Source organism: Chionomys nivalis, chromosome 4 (genome assembly GCF_950005125.1).
Source record: "Chionomys nivalis chromosome 4, mChiNiv1.1, whole genome shotgun sequence".
Lineage (NCBI taxonomy): Eukaryota > Metazoa > Chordata > Mammalia > Rodentia > Cricetidae > Chionomys > Chionomys nivalis.
Genome location: NC_080089.1, coordinates 100,873,464 through 100,891,039, shown reverse-complemented (window position 1 = coordinate 100,891,039; position 17,576 = coordinate 100,873,464). Strand labels below are relative to the sequence as shown.

At 43.6% G+C, this 17,576-nt stretch overlaps 1 protein-coding gene across 1 annotated transcript in view; it reads left to right on the top strand.

Moving 5' to 3' along the window:
* Positions 1-307: 307 nt before the first annotated feature.
* The window catches only part of Acp3 (acid phosphatase 3), a 45,529-nt gene continuing 28,260 nt past the window's right edge, over positions 308-17,576 (top strand). The window contains exons 1-5 of the mRNA XM_057767271.1: positions 308-418; positions 10,618-10,713; positions 12,702-12,788; positions 13,217-13,369; positions 17,302-17,400. Coding sequence (XP_057623254.1) covers positions 308-418; positions 10,618-10,713; positions 12,702-12,788; positions 13,217-13,369; positions 17,302-17,400 — 546 coding nt within the window. The remainder of the gene's footprint in view (positions 419-10,617; positions 10,714-12,701; positions 12,789-13,216; positions 13,370-17,301; positions 17,401-17,576) is intronic.

Here is a 17,576-nt window from a genome sequence, read left to right as displayed (position 1 = left end):
GCATCACCATTCAGATTTGGAAGCTGAGCTGAAAGCAAAAAAGCAAAGAGGAGGCTGGGCATGAGTGGAGGCCTTGAACTGTTCCAGTTGAGCCTCTTCGGGCTCCTAAATAAAGTAGAGAAGGCTGGGATCTAGAACACCAGGCATTATTTGCATGCCAAGCCCTGCCCCACCCTTCTTGAAATCCTACTAGGGAAGAACGTGGCCCCGCCTTCCTGTCAATCTCTTGATTAAATAGGCACTTCCCTCCAGGAGGCCTCTGGAGTGCAGCACCTCCTACTGCCGCCAGAAGCAGTTCTGTCCCGCCATGAGAGCTGCCCCTCTGCACCTGACCCGGACAGTAAGCCTTGGCTGCCTGCTCCTGCTTTCCCTCCGCCCGGACCCAGGCCAAGCTAAGGAGCTGAAGTTTGTAACGTTGGTAAGTACATTTTTCTCATTGTTCTTCCTGTTAACCAGGGTCAGAGAAATTGCCAAATGTCACCTTTCATGTTTCCTTTCTGTTATCTGCCTGAGACCAGCCGTTGTTCAGACTCAGAAAGTGGACCGTCGTGCAAGCTGGCTTGAATGAAGAAGATAGCATTCCCATTTGCCGTCGACGGCACTGTTTCATTACTGACTTCACAGCTGCCCTCTGGTCTGATTCCTGCCCTCTGTGATTCCCCTGACAGGGGAAGTCACAGCTAGTGCTGTTCATATGCCGGGAGCTAGCCTGGCTTCTTTCCATTTAATGGTCATTTGTTTTCCAATCAAAGAACAGTCACTTTCTGAAGTCACTCCTTAAGTTTTTCGCGACACTGGCGCAAATGTTTGTTGCGTATATTTGGGAGCGCAAAAGAGAAACTGAGCACAGAATTTCAGAACTATCAACGATTTAGTTGATCATTAAAACCATGATGTCCCCTACATATAGTCACTGTAATAAGCCGTGAATAAAAAAGGAGAGAGGTGTGTGCTGCCTGGTGTCAGGGGGAAAATATATACAATTGAGAGTTAGAAACATATGGAAAGAACATTTTCAAAGTTAAAGGCATTTGCCTCTCCCCCCTCTCTTTCTCTCACCTTCTTTTATTTCACATTCTCCATCGCTGTTTACATTTTTTATTTAATGTAGTGAAAGTTGGCGGATTTATAAGCATGTTTTCCTTCTGCAAGAATACTCAGAAACTATTTTCATGATTTAGAGAAAGGGTCCCTCTCACCTAAGCCTTCAACGTGCGGTTCCTCTCCTGTCAGTGAGGGAAATCCTTTGCAGGAAAATCTTTCTTGTTACATAAATCATGATGCTTAGTCTGGTAAATCTTTACCGGTTTTGAGTCAGGAAAGAAAGAGGAGAAAAACCAAGAAAATGCCATCTTCTTCCTGAAAACCATTTGCCAGCTGCCAGGCTACTGTGTTGATGAAGCAATGTTCCAGCCTGTACCTCCTGCGGTGCACTTTCCCTGACATGCATGAGCTCCTTGCCAATGTGCTCATTAGAAGAGTGTAGGGGGTGTGGAGTTGCCTTGGGTTCTGCTGGTCTTGTCACACTGGGCTTGGAACCAGCTGGCTCGATGGCAGTCTTCTCCGAGCCGGCAAGTGAGCTCCAGTTAGCTTCATGCAGTGGCAGCTCGCTGAGTTCCACCCACAGCCCAGGTAGCTTGCTGCTGCTGCCGCCAAATGGTTGTGGTTTCCTTCCCAACCTTTCTGCCTCCCTGCTCTCAGTTAAAATATGTTCAGAGACTACCAGCTAATTCTTCCTTGAAGAGAAACCAAGCTACAAAGGCAACTCTCCAACAACTCAAAACTTAACCAGTACTGCATAAAGCAAACATTAACTATGCTTTCTACAGTGGCTTCTTCCTATGAATGTTAAATAATGGGCAATTTGATTTATCTTCCTTGGCCCCTACCTAACAAAACAACTTCTCTCTGATGATAGAAGTCAAAAATACCATTTTCTTACTTTTATTGATGATAGAAACTATTTGAGTGTACATAAATGGTTAGATTGAACATTCAGAAAAATCCTTGGGAGTTTATTAAGAGAACAAGTAGCCAGGTGGTGGTGGCACATGCCTTTAATCCCAGCATTCACAAGACAGAGGCAGATGGATTCTCTCTGAGTTCGAGGCCAGCCTAGACTACACGAGAGTGAATCAGTCTAAAAGAGAAACAGAGCTCACACCTTTGATCCCAGCACTTTGGATCCCATGTTTTTAATCCCAGCATGAGGGAGGTAGAGACAGGAGTGATATGGCTGGGCATAGAGAGGAATATAAGACAGGAACTCAGGAATTTAGTCTGAAGTTTCATAGAGACAATGTCATAGAGACAGGGTCTTGTTCCTTTGGTCTGAGCATTTGGAGAGGTAAGAACTCTAGGGACTGGCTTCTCTGCTTCTCTGATATTTCAGCTTTCACCCCAATATCTGACTCTGGGTCTTTATCATTAAGTCCAATTAAAATTTGAGCTACAAGATTCTGTCTCAGAAAACCACCCAACAAATGAATAAAACAGAGCAGAGACAAAAGTTGGGCAGTGGTGGCACAGGCCTTTAATCCCAGCACTCAGGAGGCAGAGGCAGGTGGTTCTCTGTGAGTTTGAGACCAACCTGGTCAATATAGTGAGTTCTAAGTAGTACATAACCCAAATCTAGTAACCCCATTACTCAGGAGTTAGAGACAGCAGGATCAGAATTTCAAGGTTATCTTAAAAGCTAGTGCAAGACCAGCCTGTCCTACATGAGATCCTGTCTCAATAAATAAATAAAACAAAATCCTACCCACAAACTTCTCGTTCCTGCTTTCAAGATGAAAGTACAAGCGAAAGAGTTTAGGAAGCTGGATGGTGGTCACACGGGTAGAAAGGTAGCCTCGAATTCACCATGTGATGCCTTTGACCTTGCCCCTGATCACTAGATTCCAGCTATCTCTGTTGATTGCACATAGCCCAGAACCTGGCGCTGATCTGAGCCTACTGCACAGTTTGTAACATTACCCTGACTCGGAGGCTGGAGATGGTTTCCTTGTTTTTCCTCCATAATCCAAGAAAAATAAATCCTCAATTCTGAAAAGCTATTTGTGGGGGGGGGGGGAGAAGACTGCCTTTGGTTCTTGTTCTTGCTGGTGAACAAACCCATGATTTATTTGTTTGTTTGTTTGTTTGTTTATGTAGTGCCAGGGACTGAGTCCAAGGTCTCAGGCGTGAATCCAAAGCCTCGCATATGCCAGACAAGCAGCCAAGAAGGAGTACATGCTCAGCCAGCCCACTACTACATTGGACACATACACATCATACATACACACACACACACACACACACACACACACCATGGAACACATGTAAAGCCAGAGGACAGTTTGGGGGAGTTGATCTCCCCTTCCAACACTGAATTCCAGGGATTAAAGTCAAGGCATCAGGCTTGAACAGCAAGCCCTTTTTACCTACTTAACCTTTCACCAGTCCTACGTGATCTGTTTCTGCAGCCCTGGCTGTCCTGGAATTTGCTCTGTAGACCAGGCTGGCCTTGAACTCAGAGATCCACCTGTTTCTGCCTCCCAAGTGCTGGGGATTAAAGACAGGAACCACCACTTCCCAGCTAATTTACATGATCTTTTAAAACTAACTTACAAAAGTATTTCCTGTGAAATTGTGGTTTGACCATTTATTAACAGTTTGATGGGGGAAAAAAAAGAAAGAAGTCTAATACAGGTTTACATGTTTTAAAAGGGTCTCTTTAAACAGTTGAATGAAATACATCTTCGACAGGCACTATGGATTTCAAGGAAGGAATCTATGAAGTGAACTGCTTCTTGGCACGACTATGCGAACACCTCCCTAGACTGTCTGTGGAGAATTGGTATTTTTAACTTTGTAGCGAGAAGACAGTAAGTTTGCTGAGTCTCAGCGTATGCTTTGGTAATTATCACTCAGGGCCAGTTTTGCTTCGCCCGTATACCTGCTCATTTTCCACACACGCTCACTTGCTTTCTTTTTACAATAATCTCACGCATCGTATTATCCCACCAGAAAGAGAGGATGCCATTGTAAAGCATCTCTCCCTCTAGCAAGGGGAGAACCACAAATCAGGTGATCTCAGACAGACAAAAATTCTGGGTTGCTCTTCTGGTTGTTTCTAAAGAAAGGGATGATGACTCACGACACGGCACCTCCTTGTATTCTTCAGGGTTGACCTGGTTTCTGCAGTCTTACCTGAGTCATAGCGTATTCTTGGCTCAAAGAACCTCCAAGCCCTGTGCACATTGCCTCTTCAGTGGGATGGTAACCTAATCAAGGTTGGCCCTGCGCATGATGCTAGCCATTGCTTATTTCCAGGACCACCCATCTTCTTCACGCCCATGCCTCAAGAATTAGCAGTCAATCCCACGATTAGTTTTCTAGTGCTTTTTCATTAGAACCGAAGTTGAAAGTGATACCTAAAAAAAAGCACAGAATTTTTTGCTAACTCAATTCCACTAATGTTTGTCAACCGGGTCTGGGAACAGAAACAGGCCATTAATGAAAACAACTGAGTTTCAAGCTCCCTAAACTTAAAGCTGCCGATCGCAACCATGGCTAAGCTTCCACCTTCACGGGTCATCTTCAGGATCCAGTGACATGATTTAGATATGGAAGTGTGAACGGGGCCAACATGAAGGGCTGCTTGGAGTCATGTAGACGGACTTTTCTTTAGGCCGCCAGCTCATAAAACATGACACAGAGACTTGTTATTAATTATGAAAGCTTAGGCTTGTCCCATTAGCTCTTACAACTTAAATTAACCCATTTCTATTCATCTACGTGTTGCCATGTGACTCATGGATTTTACCTCTTTTCCTGTATTCCTTCTGCCTCCTCTGGTGACTCCTCTGTTCTTCTTTCCAGAGCTCTCTTGCCCCCAGAAGTCCCACGTTCACCTCTTTCCTGACCAGCTAATGGCCATGCAGCTCTTTATTAAACCAATCACAATGACACATCTTCACACAGAGTAAAGGAATATATTATTCCACAACAGAGTCGCCATCTAAAATGGAAGGTTTCTAACGTTTTTGGTTAAATTGCAGATGATCTCTAGTTAATTTTAAAGTTTATGGTCTAAACCATCTTAAGAACAGGCTTCGATGGTATAAGTGTATTCACAGGCTTCCACATCACCATGAAGCTCTGGAACTTTCTTTCAAAACTGAAACTTCACACCCATTACCTGTTGGCTCCTCATTTGGCCCTTCCCATCCGGGCCTGTCCAACCTTAGGCTCATGGGCAGCATCTGACCAAGGATGGCTATGAATTTGACCCAACGTAGCATTGTAAATTCACTTTAACAATGAATTTATTTTGCAGCTGTCTCATTACAATGTCAGAAGGCTGCACGTATCTGTTAGCCCTCTGGAAGCCAGTGTTCTACTCTCTGACTCTATGAGTTAGATTCTTCTGGCTCCCTCCTATCTCTAGAACTGCACCATAGTTGTTGGGACCAGCTCAGGCTGCTTACCATAATGTCCCCGAGGTTCTGAGGAAACCCTTCATTATTAGATAGCTTGTTGATTTAGTAGAGGCAAAGAAAGGAGGCAGATGTTGGACTGTTAGCAGCTCTTCTCGCTTCGTAGACCAACCACACCACTCTTTTGCATATATGTCTTCCCCACCTATTAACTCCAGCTCATTTTTTCCCCCTTGGGGACATTCAATTCTGTGCATCTGGTGTGCCTTGTGGAGAAAGGCTAGGGGTGGAAATAGAGGGACTATCACACCACAGTTCAGACAAAGAAAGCATTGTGAAGACCCAACTGGATCAGAATACAGTAGACTTGGAAAGCAGAGGTAATGTTCTAAATTGTGCAAACAGAATCTAGCGGGTTGGTTACGAATATTACAGAAAATGGCAAACAGCTAATGACCCCATGATTTTAATGTGGGTTACTAGAGAAATGAGGATGCCGTGGAGGCAGAACATGTCGAGGATGTTAGAAAGTAGCTCACACAGGTATTGTATGGTTACCATACAATAGAGCATGGTAGCAGAAAGTGCAGACCCAAGAATCGGACCTCGTGGGTGGCCATGCCAACTCAGCCCAGTGCTAGCTGTGTGGCTCTAGATGAGCCACTTAACCAGTCTGTGAGTCATCACTGGAAATGGGACTAATAACGCCTCATGGAGTTATGAGGCTTAAGGAAATACATGAGAAGTACTTACGCCTCTCTGGTGAGTGACAAGCACTAATATCCGTATACTAACCATTCATGTGACCAGTTTCTTCTTTTTATTCCCAAATGAATCAGGTAAGTATTTACATATCTTTTAAGTTCAGTCTGCTTTCTTCCTAGATTCAGGCTTTGGCCCAATAAACACAAGAGAAACGTGTGTTGGTGGGAGATGCAGAATCACAAAACCTATTGCTATTTTCCTCAGTATACTGGTTCATTCAGTTCCTTTGGTGGAACGTTCGATTTGCCTTCATCATCACTGTCTGTGTCTAGACAATGTCTTTGGCCACAGGCATGGACTTTGCAAGACAAATTCCCCTTTTTCTTCTTGACTTCAATTGAAGTAGAATTTCAAGTGTAAGTAATAGGTTGTAAACATCTACCAGATGCCAGGCACCTGACTTTTCACACTCAGTCTTCCAAATTACCCAAAAGGCATATTAGTATTGCATGAGACTCAGAGTTATTGCTGTTGTTGTTTCATTTTGTTTTGACCTAGACCTTGTCTTTAATAGCCTGGCATTCAATAAATCCTATTCTGGATTGTAAAGAGAGCCACTACATAAAATGCCCCGCTGGAAAAGAAAAATTGGTTCTTTTGCTCACAAACAGCCTCCTGCTTTCTCCCTCACTGTGTGGCTCCCTAGTCATGAGTGCCCAGGAACAGCAGATGCCTCTGGCAACCAGCACATTCTGCACACGTGGGTGTTGGAAGCTGGTAGTCCTGAGAACTGGTGTCGGCCATGCAGGAGTCAGTCTAAGCTTGCAAGCTCAGGAACTTCCTCCCACTTGCCTGTCCACACATTTTGCAAATTTTCAGAGCACTGCCCTCATTAGAGAGAATGTATTTGGCTCAAAACATTTTAGGTTGCCAATCTCGAAATGTCAAGTTTGCAGAGTGGCCCAAATCCAAAGGCAAAAGCAACATGACTCTTAGGTAAATGCTTATTCGGGGAGATGATTAGCTATTAATAGAGGTGTTCCTTGAAAGAGAGGGCTGTTTTCCTTTGCCCAACGGAATATGCCCTGAATGCTACAAACCACCTTCAACAGGAAAGGAAGCACACAGGACAGTTGTGGGTATGAATAACATTAGTAACAAACATAATAAGAAATACCGTGGACCGAATGTACCCTGTGTACTCAGTACTCACACATACCACTTACACATATACTATTACACATGCAGTTCTCATGTTGCTCTCGAGTGATCAAAAATGATTCTGTTGTTACCTGGAAAGAGAAAACCGAGAGACGCAGAACTTTGAGCTCAGTCGTTTTCTCAGGGTCCCTGGGGCAGTGGTTGACAACGCTGGGGCCTGAAACATGGCCTAGGTAACCAGGATAGCAGAGCTTTCTGTTTACAGCTTGTGCACAATGCAACACGCGGTTTGCACCACTTCCCTTTCCTGTGGGCTTCTTGCTCTTCCTGGGCCCTGGAGAAAGATCTTGCTTAGGCCTTGCACATCTTCCTCGTGGCCAGGGCAGGATGTAACTGCATACTGACTCTTTACAGCTGGCTCTCCCCTTACCTCTTACAGCATTCGTCTACAGCAATCATCGCTTCTGCCCAAACTGTCTTATGTTCTGATTATCTGCCAATAGGTTTATTTCTCGGTTCCTTAAAAGGAGAAAATAGGACTGGGGAGATGGCTGTGAGTGTGGGCACTGGAGTTTGGATCCAAAAGACATTCCAAGGTTTTTCTGCTATCTAGAGTTCTAAACCGGAAAGGACAACAGAGTGGTTTGTTGAAACTCCAGCATAACCCAAGGCAAGACTCACTGTTCTGAGTCAAAGGCAGAAATTGGCATGATAGAAGGGGAAGTTGAGGACAAGGGAGGAAGGAAGAAAACAGGATGGCACAGCATAGCTTCTCGCTGCGTGACCATGAAAATCAGAAGCTCTTGGGACACCAGAAGGATAGAAAGATGCTTTCAGAAGCCTGGAGGAAGGAGACCCAACCCAGGGTCCATTTGCTCATCCAGACAGGCCTTTTGTGTGTTATTGTGTTCTAGGGAGTGGCCGTTTCCACAGGGGTTCTGCTTCCAAGGACTTCCTAGGAAGCTGCAGTATCAACTTGACTAGCTCTGGCATCACCTGGGACACTCCTTGGGCATTTCTGAGAGTATATCCTGAGAGGTGTCACTGAGGAGGGAAGACACACTCTGAATGCCGGCAAGTGCGTCCTAGGGCCCAGGGTCCTAGACTGGATAAAATGGAGGGTTTTAAACAAGAGAAATCTGACCACCAGAATTCCCCTCCCTGGCTATGCTTCTTGACTACATATGCAATGTGACCATCTGTTTCGCATTCCCAATACCATGCCCTCCTCACCATAACACATCATATCCAAACCCAGAGCCAGAGTAAAAGCCTTCCTTCCTTTCCTTAAGTGTTACTGTCAAGTATTTTGTCACAGCAATGAGAAAACTAACTAGTATGAAAGAGAAGGAACCAGGTAATATTTTTTTTTAATCTCTAAAGAACACAACCAGAAAATATTAGAAATGGAAACAAAACAGTAAGAAAAGGCTGAAGTTATGCAAGGGCTACTTTCATATTTCCCCATTGAGAGAAAGAGAGAGAGAGGGAGGGAGAGTCGGGAGAAGCAGCAAGCACTGAGCATTCAAAGCAGATAAAGTCACACTGGGCAAAGGCACTGGGGTTGGGCCATCAGGAGAGCTCTTGTGGCTAAGCCCATTTAGCAAGACAATAAACTGAGGACATTGAGAAGAAGGAGGGGCCTGATCAGGTAGGGTTTAAGGGGCGGGAAAGAGCTCTTATAAGGACTTTGAATTTGTTACAAAGAGCAATAAAATATGATATTTCTAAGAGTGATAAGGTTGTAAGTTAAATACTAACTATATACAGACTGATCATAGGAGCCAGCAGTGGGCTGTCTGGAGTGGGAGAATCATGGCGACTCCTGACTCGGCTTCTTTCTCCCAGCATTCTCTTCTGTTTACTCCGCCCACCTAAGGGTTGGCCAATCAAATGGGCCTAGGCAGTTTCTTTATTAATTAACCAATGAAAGCAACAGATTAATACAAGACCCACCTCCAACAGGAAAGTATGCCACAACTTTTGTTCCTCAGATCTGGGAAGGTTTGCTGCACAGTGATTACAGATCCATGCAGCCTAAGATGTACCTGGTTGTGGAAACAGAGTCACTAATGGCTAACATTGGTGGTTCCCACTTATGACCAAGTCACTCCCACAAACTGGCACCAGTGGCTGTTCTTCCTGCTGGAAAAGGAAACTTCAAGCTCTATTTCCTTACCTTCCCCCAAGAGGGCCTCTACCACCCTCTGCCCTGTTCCCCTCTGTGTTCTGTAGGCTGTCGTGCTGAGCTTTTAATTTCCCACTGGTTTAGGGCAGCAAAGAATCACTTTATTCAGATACTAGAGTCATAGCATTGGTCTTAGAAGCCTTCCTTGCTATTCCAGAATTCTTTCCTGAAGATAACTCAAGTTTGAGGCTGTTCCTTCCTTGGTGTCTACTGAACTGTGCTGTAGGTGATCAGAAATACAGCATCCTTGCTTACTTACAGTAGGTAATTCAAGTGACCAGCAAAGGTGAGCTCAGATCAAATGAAGTGTTAAACAACTATCCTGTTTGTTATTAAATATTTTCTGTATCCATGTAAGACCTCATCTTGTCCTTCTTGAGTAGATTTTTTTTTTTATGTTTTGATTATAAAATAGCACTGAGTTTGGTCTGGCATGCTACTATTTTAGAATCAAAGTACTGAGGTTTCAGAAGTCCAAACGTCTCTCTTCAAAAACAAATGCACAGTCAGAATAGCATGGCGTGTATCCAGATCTAAGAAGTATGTTATTAAAGTGCTGAGATCTGGCTTTCCTAATCTCCCAATCTGTAATTCATGTGCCCCTAACCTCCAAAAACTAACTAATCTCTGAGTCAAAGTATTCCCAAGTGAGGGTTTCATTACAAAACTACTCTTTTTATTATGTGTGAAATTTTAAGAGCATTGTTGTTCTTAGTAATTAAGAGAAGAATATTTCTAATCAGTCTGTCTGCACCAAGTGATCTTGTATGTTCATGCATCTGTCTTTCATCTTAAATATATAACTCTATCTCCATGTATATATCATTCGCTTTCCAATGGCCAATCATCTTGATCATATAGTTTTCTCAAGCACAAGAAAATGTTGGTGATTCTTCACCTGAGTTTTATTTGGACAGAAAAATTCTGTAAAGAAGACTCAATACCCTTTAGTCATAAGCCCAACTAATGAAACTAAGATCCCAGGAGAGGGGGCACTTTGTCATTAGAATTTTCTAGAACTCTCCAGGTGATTCCAGTGGATAAACATGGTAGCAGCCATGGTTTAAGAAATTGTATTATGACAAGTAGAGGCAAGACACTCAAGTGAACTTTGTAATGTTGTTGTCCCACATCTTTTTTTAGGTGTTTCGGCATGGAGACCGAAGTCCCATCGATACTTTTCCTAACGACCCCATTAAAGAATCCTCATGGCCACAAGGATTTGGTCAACTCACCCAGGTTAGTTTGATCTCTTTTATTGTGGTTTTATATTTTATGAGGCAGGGTTTCATATAGTACAGGCTGGCCTTGAACTCCCCACATAGCCAGGAATGACTTCAAACTCCTTACTCCCAAGTGCAGAGATTTCAAGTACGAGCCACAGCTTTGGGTAATTTTTTTGAGTAAAGGAGAAATATGTACAGAATTTTCCACTTTAATGCATTTATCCTGCTGACTGCATTTAAGTGTGAGAGGTTTCCATAGAGATTGTCTATTAGAGACGTGTTAAAAATAGCAATGATGTCTTATTTAATTGGCATAGGGCACGGGCTGGGCATTAGGATGTTTAGATGCTCCTCAACTGATTGCTTTATTTTATTGTGCAGCCAAAGCTGAGAATCATGGCCCTAGCCAACCATCAGGTTTTGTAGACGTTATAGCTCAGAGAAGTCATGGGAAAGCCAGTATTTCCTGCTTCAGAAGGTCAGAGCCCTTCCAACCATGGCCTAGCCATCTTTCTATCTAATGAGAGAATATCACAAAAGCTCATATATTTTTTTCTTAGTACAGGACTCCTGTTTTCTTGCTCTAATTTTCTAGTGAGACTAAAAGAGTTTTAAGGACCATGAGGTCTGGATTCACACATAGAAGTCTCTTAAATAGCAATCAGATTCCAAAGCTCAGCTGTAAGCCGGAAGAGAATTGGACCCAAAGTCCCCGCATCTTCAGCTACTCGGGCCGTGGTACACTGTTCCTTCGCAACAATCATCCTCATATTTGAGGAGAGACTACATTTTCCCTGATTTGTAAATCTCTAGTGAGGCTCTGGATTAATAACAAACAACAATACAATGCTCCTCTAAGCCTGGCACACCTGAATCGTTTGGGGATCCTTGCTAAAACAGGTTCCAGGGCCACATTTCAGATGCAGAGAGCTAGAATCTTTGGGGGGAGATGCTGATGAATCTGAGTTTCGATGGGTGCATCTGGATCCTTTTGTTTTAATACACACAATGCTCAAGGAGCACGAGTTAAGGCTGATCTCAATGATCCACTGGGCTTTCTAAGAGAGATGGTTAAAAACAGATTCCTGGGGCTAGAGAGATCACTCAGTGGTTAAGAGTACTTGTTCTAGGAGATGATTCAGATTCAATTCCCAGGACCTATATGAGGTCTTAACAACCGTCTGAAACTCCAGGGGTTCTGATGCCCTCTTATGACCTCTGTGGGCACCAAGCACATGTGTTACATAGACACACATTCAGGCAAAATACTCATATACATAAAATAATAAAATAAACCTTTTAAAAGATTTCTGAGCCCCTCTTCCAAAGTTACTCACTTTGTACACCAGGCTGGTCTCTCACTCACAGAAATTCACCTGCCTCTGTCTCGCAAGTGCTGGGATTAAAGGCACTGCACCACTACTGCCCAGTGCTCCCAAAGTTTCTCTTGTTCAATTCATCAAGAGTAGGGCCCAAGAATTTGATTACTAACATGCTCCCAAATGATGCCAACCCTGCTGATCTCTGACCACACTTTGAGTAACAAGCTCTATTTTTTTATGAGCCAGCCATAGATAGACTGTGGATCTAATAAATCTGTTTACTGCAAGGCTTAAAGGGACCTTCAGATTCAGCAAGCTCAACTTCATTAGACAATTGGATTTTATTCTCAAAACCCCCCTAGGATGTGATGAATCAATCACTTTGAATGTTCTACTCATAGGGAATCCCACCACACCTCAAACGGGCCATTTACCTAGATAAGTTGCCAATTATCAGCTAAATACATATATACACAGCCTCTTCATTGTGTACTAACAACGATGAAGGAGTATTCTCAGGACATCCTGACTAAGGTGACTGCTCTTTTCTGCCTTAGTTCAGATAGGAGATTTTATTGTGGAACTGCCGTGCACATCGTGTTCACGCCACGCACAATGAGGAAAGACACGTTCTATGATAACACACACCTTCCCTAACCTTCACTTTTCTTCCTCATAGCGGGGCATGGAACAGCATTATGAACTTGGAAGTTATATAAGGAGAAGATACGGAAGATTCTTGAACGATTCCTATAAACATGACCAGGCAAGTTGGGGAACCAGGTCTTTGAAATTTGACCCTTAAAAAAAAATAATTCTTCATGCATATGAAGAACTTACACCTTTGCCTATTTTCTGAAGAACTTATATACATCAGAGATTTTGTTTCCAGATGTTTTCCTCTTTATGGGACTATTTTGCCCTAAATAGTCTTAGTTCAAGTTTTTATAGGTACCTGTGCAAATACTTTGGCTTAGTGTCGTTGATCAATTCAACTATTGGCCTACAGACTGCTTTGTCCCATTGTATCTTCACGGCATGATCCAATCCCTTGAGAGATATGATTACGATCTTCCCACAGTGCCTGCTGATATCTTATTCTTCAGCTCTTTCCCTAATACCCTGGCAGCTCCACAGAAAGAAAACTTAAAGTTTCCTCCGATTTTCCATTTGCTTTGATTTATCCCCCTCCAGGTTTATATTCGGAGCACAGATGTTGACCGGACTTTGATGAGTGCTATGACAAACCTTGCGGCCCTGTTTCCCCCAGAGGGGATCAGCATCTGGAACCCCAGCCTGCCCTGGCAGCCCATCCCGGTACACACAGTGGCTCTCTCTGAAGATCGGGTCAGTAGCCTATGCGATTCAGTAGGAGGAAGTCAGGCTGCTAGGGACTTACAGATTCAGTATGATGGATACACAGGACATGAAAAGACCCAGACAGCCAAGGCTAGGAGCTGAGTTTTAATTTGGATTCATTTTGCTTGACTATCATTTCAGCTTTCATTAATTTCCTTTCCTCCACCTACACATGTGTGGCTACACACACACACACACACACACACACACACTTCCTAGTGTTCTGTCTTCAATCCCCATGATTTTAGTGCCCAACATAGGTTTCTCATCTCCCCTAAATATCCAAAGATCTCCCTGCCCACCAAACACTCCTCTCTCATTAAACCTTGCAAACAAAATAAGGCACTCAGAGAGGTAAAATAACAAACTTCGCCCAGTGCCTCACTACTCGTAAACAACAGTCAGTCCTGGGCCTCTTCCATTCAAAGCGTCTTCTTCCCTGTGAAATGGTGGTTCTCAGATTCAGCTGCCTGTAAGAACCACCTTGAGAGGTTTCAGGACGCCTGATGACTAGGGACATTCCTCAAGTCAATCCCTGAGGGTAGGGCCCATACAACAGTATATTTTTAATTATTTTTATTTCATTATACATGTAGGAGTGTTTTGCCTACACGTATGTCTGTGCCCCATGTGTGTGCCAGGTGCCCTTGGAAGCCAGAAGAGGGAGTTGGATATGGACTGGATACAGATGGTTGTGAGCTGCCATGTGGGTACTGGGAATCAAACCCTGGTCCTTATAGAAGAACAGCAAGTGGTATTAATTGTTGCACCATCTTTTCAGCCCCAACATCAGTATTTTAAAATATAACTTTCCTTAAATTATTTTATGAGCAGCCAAGTTTGGGATGCAGCACCATACACCAAGTTGTGTAAATAGAACTATTTGAGAGAAATTCAACTTAACTCAGACAGGGTGGGTTGACCAAGAAATCAAACCTTTTCAAAGGAACTGGTGTCTAGAAAATATGGATAAATAAATCTAACCTTCCAATGTAGAATGTATGGGAATATGAAGGAAACAGTTTGGAACAGAGAGTTATTGCTCTATTTCCCTGACCTGTATCGTTAGCTTGGCCATTTTGTGTTTTTATAACTGATCATTCCAGACTGGGTCGTTTATTTAAATACAGAGGTTCATTCAGCTCACACTTGGAAGACCTGAGGTCCAAGGCATGACACCAACATCTGTTTAGAATATGGAGTGGGTCCTCTTGCTGGTCATGACCTGCCTGGGGATGTCAGAGGGTGAGGCGGAGCAAGTATATCCAAGAAAGTTAGCTTTCGTAACAAACTCCCTCCCACCCATAGAGATCCACTAATCCGTTCCTGAGGGTAGGGCACTTGGGATTCAATCAATCACCTCTCGCAGGTTCAACCTCTCAGCATAGCCTCACTGGAGACCAAGTTCCCAACACGGGACTTCTCCAAGGGACATATCCAAATCACAGCAACATCTCACACACATTAGCATTGACCGGAAGCTTTTCCCAGGGACTTCTGGGATACATGTTCTCCTCTCTGCCCTGGCAACATTGCTAGAAACTTGACTTAATGGCAGTATGAATTTTTCATACATGCTTTGTAGAGTTTTTCAAAATGCTTTGTAGCAACAGCCCTCCCTGCCAACCTCACTCAAGTTTAATCTACTGTAACCATTTTTCTGATGTTTTCTGAAAAGCTAGGATGATGTATTGATAGCCTTACCTTCACAGATTGGAATGGAAGCATTGTATTACCAATGTTCTAAAAGATCTGTGAACACTACTTTCCAAAAAGAAAAGAAAATTGTGTTTGCCACACCCTTTTCTGCAGAGATGAAGCCTGAAATGCAATATCAAACATAGCCAAAGTGAAGCAAAGAAACTAGTCAACCCGTAATCCAGACAGAAGGTAATCACGTTACACAATAGACACCGGTGCTCACTGGAAGATGAAAAAAGGAACAGAGAGCGAGGGAGATGGAGAGAGAAACAAATTATCTATCCATAGGTTCAAGCTACCTTTTCATTAAGGCAAGCAAAATTTTCTTATCAATTGAGAAGTCTAACAAACTTGTTAAGAACACTAAGTTACTCCCAGAACTGTGTTGAGCCATAAGACCAAACTTCATCCCTAACTTAAGATTTGTTTGATGAAAGAAATTGAGCATGCATCAGCCACGTGACACAGTACAAGATGATAGGCAATGATTTTAACACAAGCTGCACTTACTGAAGGAGTTCAGAGAGGAGGCCGCCCAGGGCAGGGATGCAGGTCCTCACCGAGTCCAGCTGTGAGCTTTGTGCTGAGCTAAGGGAGGAGATAAAAGCATGCATTCCTCGGCATTGCTTGCATGTGATGAGGGGTGGGTTGAGTCACTGTCCTGACAGCGCTCAGAAAGGGAAGATGTGGAAGCCTCAGAGAATGTTGCTGATGTAATTCAGGGATGCAGAAATGAAGGTCGGAGATTACATGCTCATAAAAAAGGAAGGAAGCAAAGGTAAAACCAGGTGGCATACAGAGTCAGAAAGGACAGACAGGAAGCCATATAAAAGCCTTCTGAGTAGCAGCTAATACACCACCCTTGTTCCGATTGTTGACAATACATCCATGAGTGTGACAGAGAAGAGCCTAGTTCACTTGAGATTGCTATCTTATAGACAATAAAGAACACCAATAAAAGGCTCTTGGATTGTGATAAATTCCTTGGAAGAAGGAAGTAAGTTGCTGTAGCGGCTGGAGCAGAGTGACTTAGGAACCTAAGGTGGAGCACTCACGGAACAGGGTCCCCAGTATTTCTGTACAGAGAAAGTGAGATGGAAGAAGGGGGTGGGGGAGCAGGGTAAAGCACTTACTGTTACTTACTGCTCATCTCACATAGATTCTTAGAAGGCACGTTTGGATTTGACACCAGGTAAAATAGAAAGTCTGTGGAAGTCAAGACCTACAAAAACAGTTTGATCTTTGGGGTGCCCTTAGAGATGGTGAGGCTGCTGTGAGGAGAATGGACTGTACAATCAGAGGAGTGGACAGCCACCGACCTGCCAGGAGGCATGGACAGTGACTGAGACAGGTTACACAGGTCCAGACCAGGAGAGACGACAAAGAGGAAGGAAGGGGTCTGTGTTAGATCTAGGCTGAAAGTAGACCAACGCTAGTGTGACTGCCCACAGAGCAGCTTTTTAACTTTATCGTGGGCAGGAGGAAAGACGTTAGGAAAAGGAAATGATTGAAGATGAAGCTGACCTCAGCTTTATACACACGAAACTTCAGAATATCAGGGATCAAAGAGCGGCCCTTTGAACAGTGCTATCAAGGGCTGCAAAAACAGACCAGGTGAAAAAGAGCCTCATAACAAATTTGTGAGTCGGCAGCCTGCGCATTTCAGTAAAGCTGAGAGAGATTGTGAAGCTTACACTAATTTCACAACGATCGTTCTGTCCTCCTCCTAGATTTTAAGTACTACTATCCATACATTTAATTCATACCCTTATTTTGACGGTCTGCAGATTTGCTAGAATGAACTCAGTGAAGAACTGATCCCTTTAAGATTCTACCCCAAACCTCTAATTTATTTCACCCCACTCCTGGGGAAGAGAGGGTGCACACAGAGGTGCACTTAGTGCCAGAATTAAAGGGGTTGGGGAGAAAGCAAGGTAACAGTCATCCACACGGAAAATGAGCAACCAAGAATGTTCCGCAGCAGCAAGCTCATGAGAAAGAAGTAGGTAAATCACAGTTTCTACAGCATGCCCTAGTGTGTTAAGACCCAAGGACCATTTGCCTCATTGCCTCTAATTTTAGAACTTCTATTCAGCTCACAGGACAGTAGGGGATTTTAAGGCTGCTTTAGACCTAATGAGGCTTAAAAGGTTGGCACCGAGTATCTGCCCATGCTCGTCTGGCTAATCAAGGTCTTATGTTGTTTTCTTCGTCCGCAGTTGCTCTACCTGCCTTTCAGGGACTGCCCTCGTTTTCAAGAGCTCAAGAGCGAGACTTTACAATCTGAAGAATTCCAGAAGAGGCTTCATCCATATAAAGTTAGTAGTGTCGCCTTCCATACACTGGGATGTGAAGTCCCTTCCAAGTGCTTTACCTCTGTCCTTGACAAGGTAGTGATGGTGAACACTTTGAGGAGGAGAAACTGAGGCTCCTGTCTTTCGATACACAGCGTATGCTGTCCCCTTTTGGGCAATATTTGCTTTTCAGGGTGGCA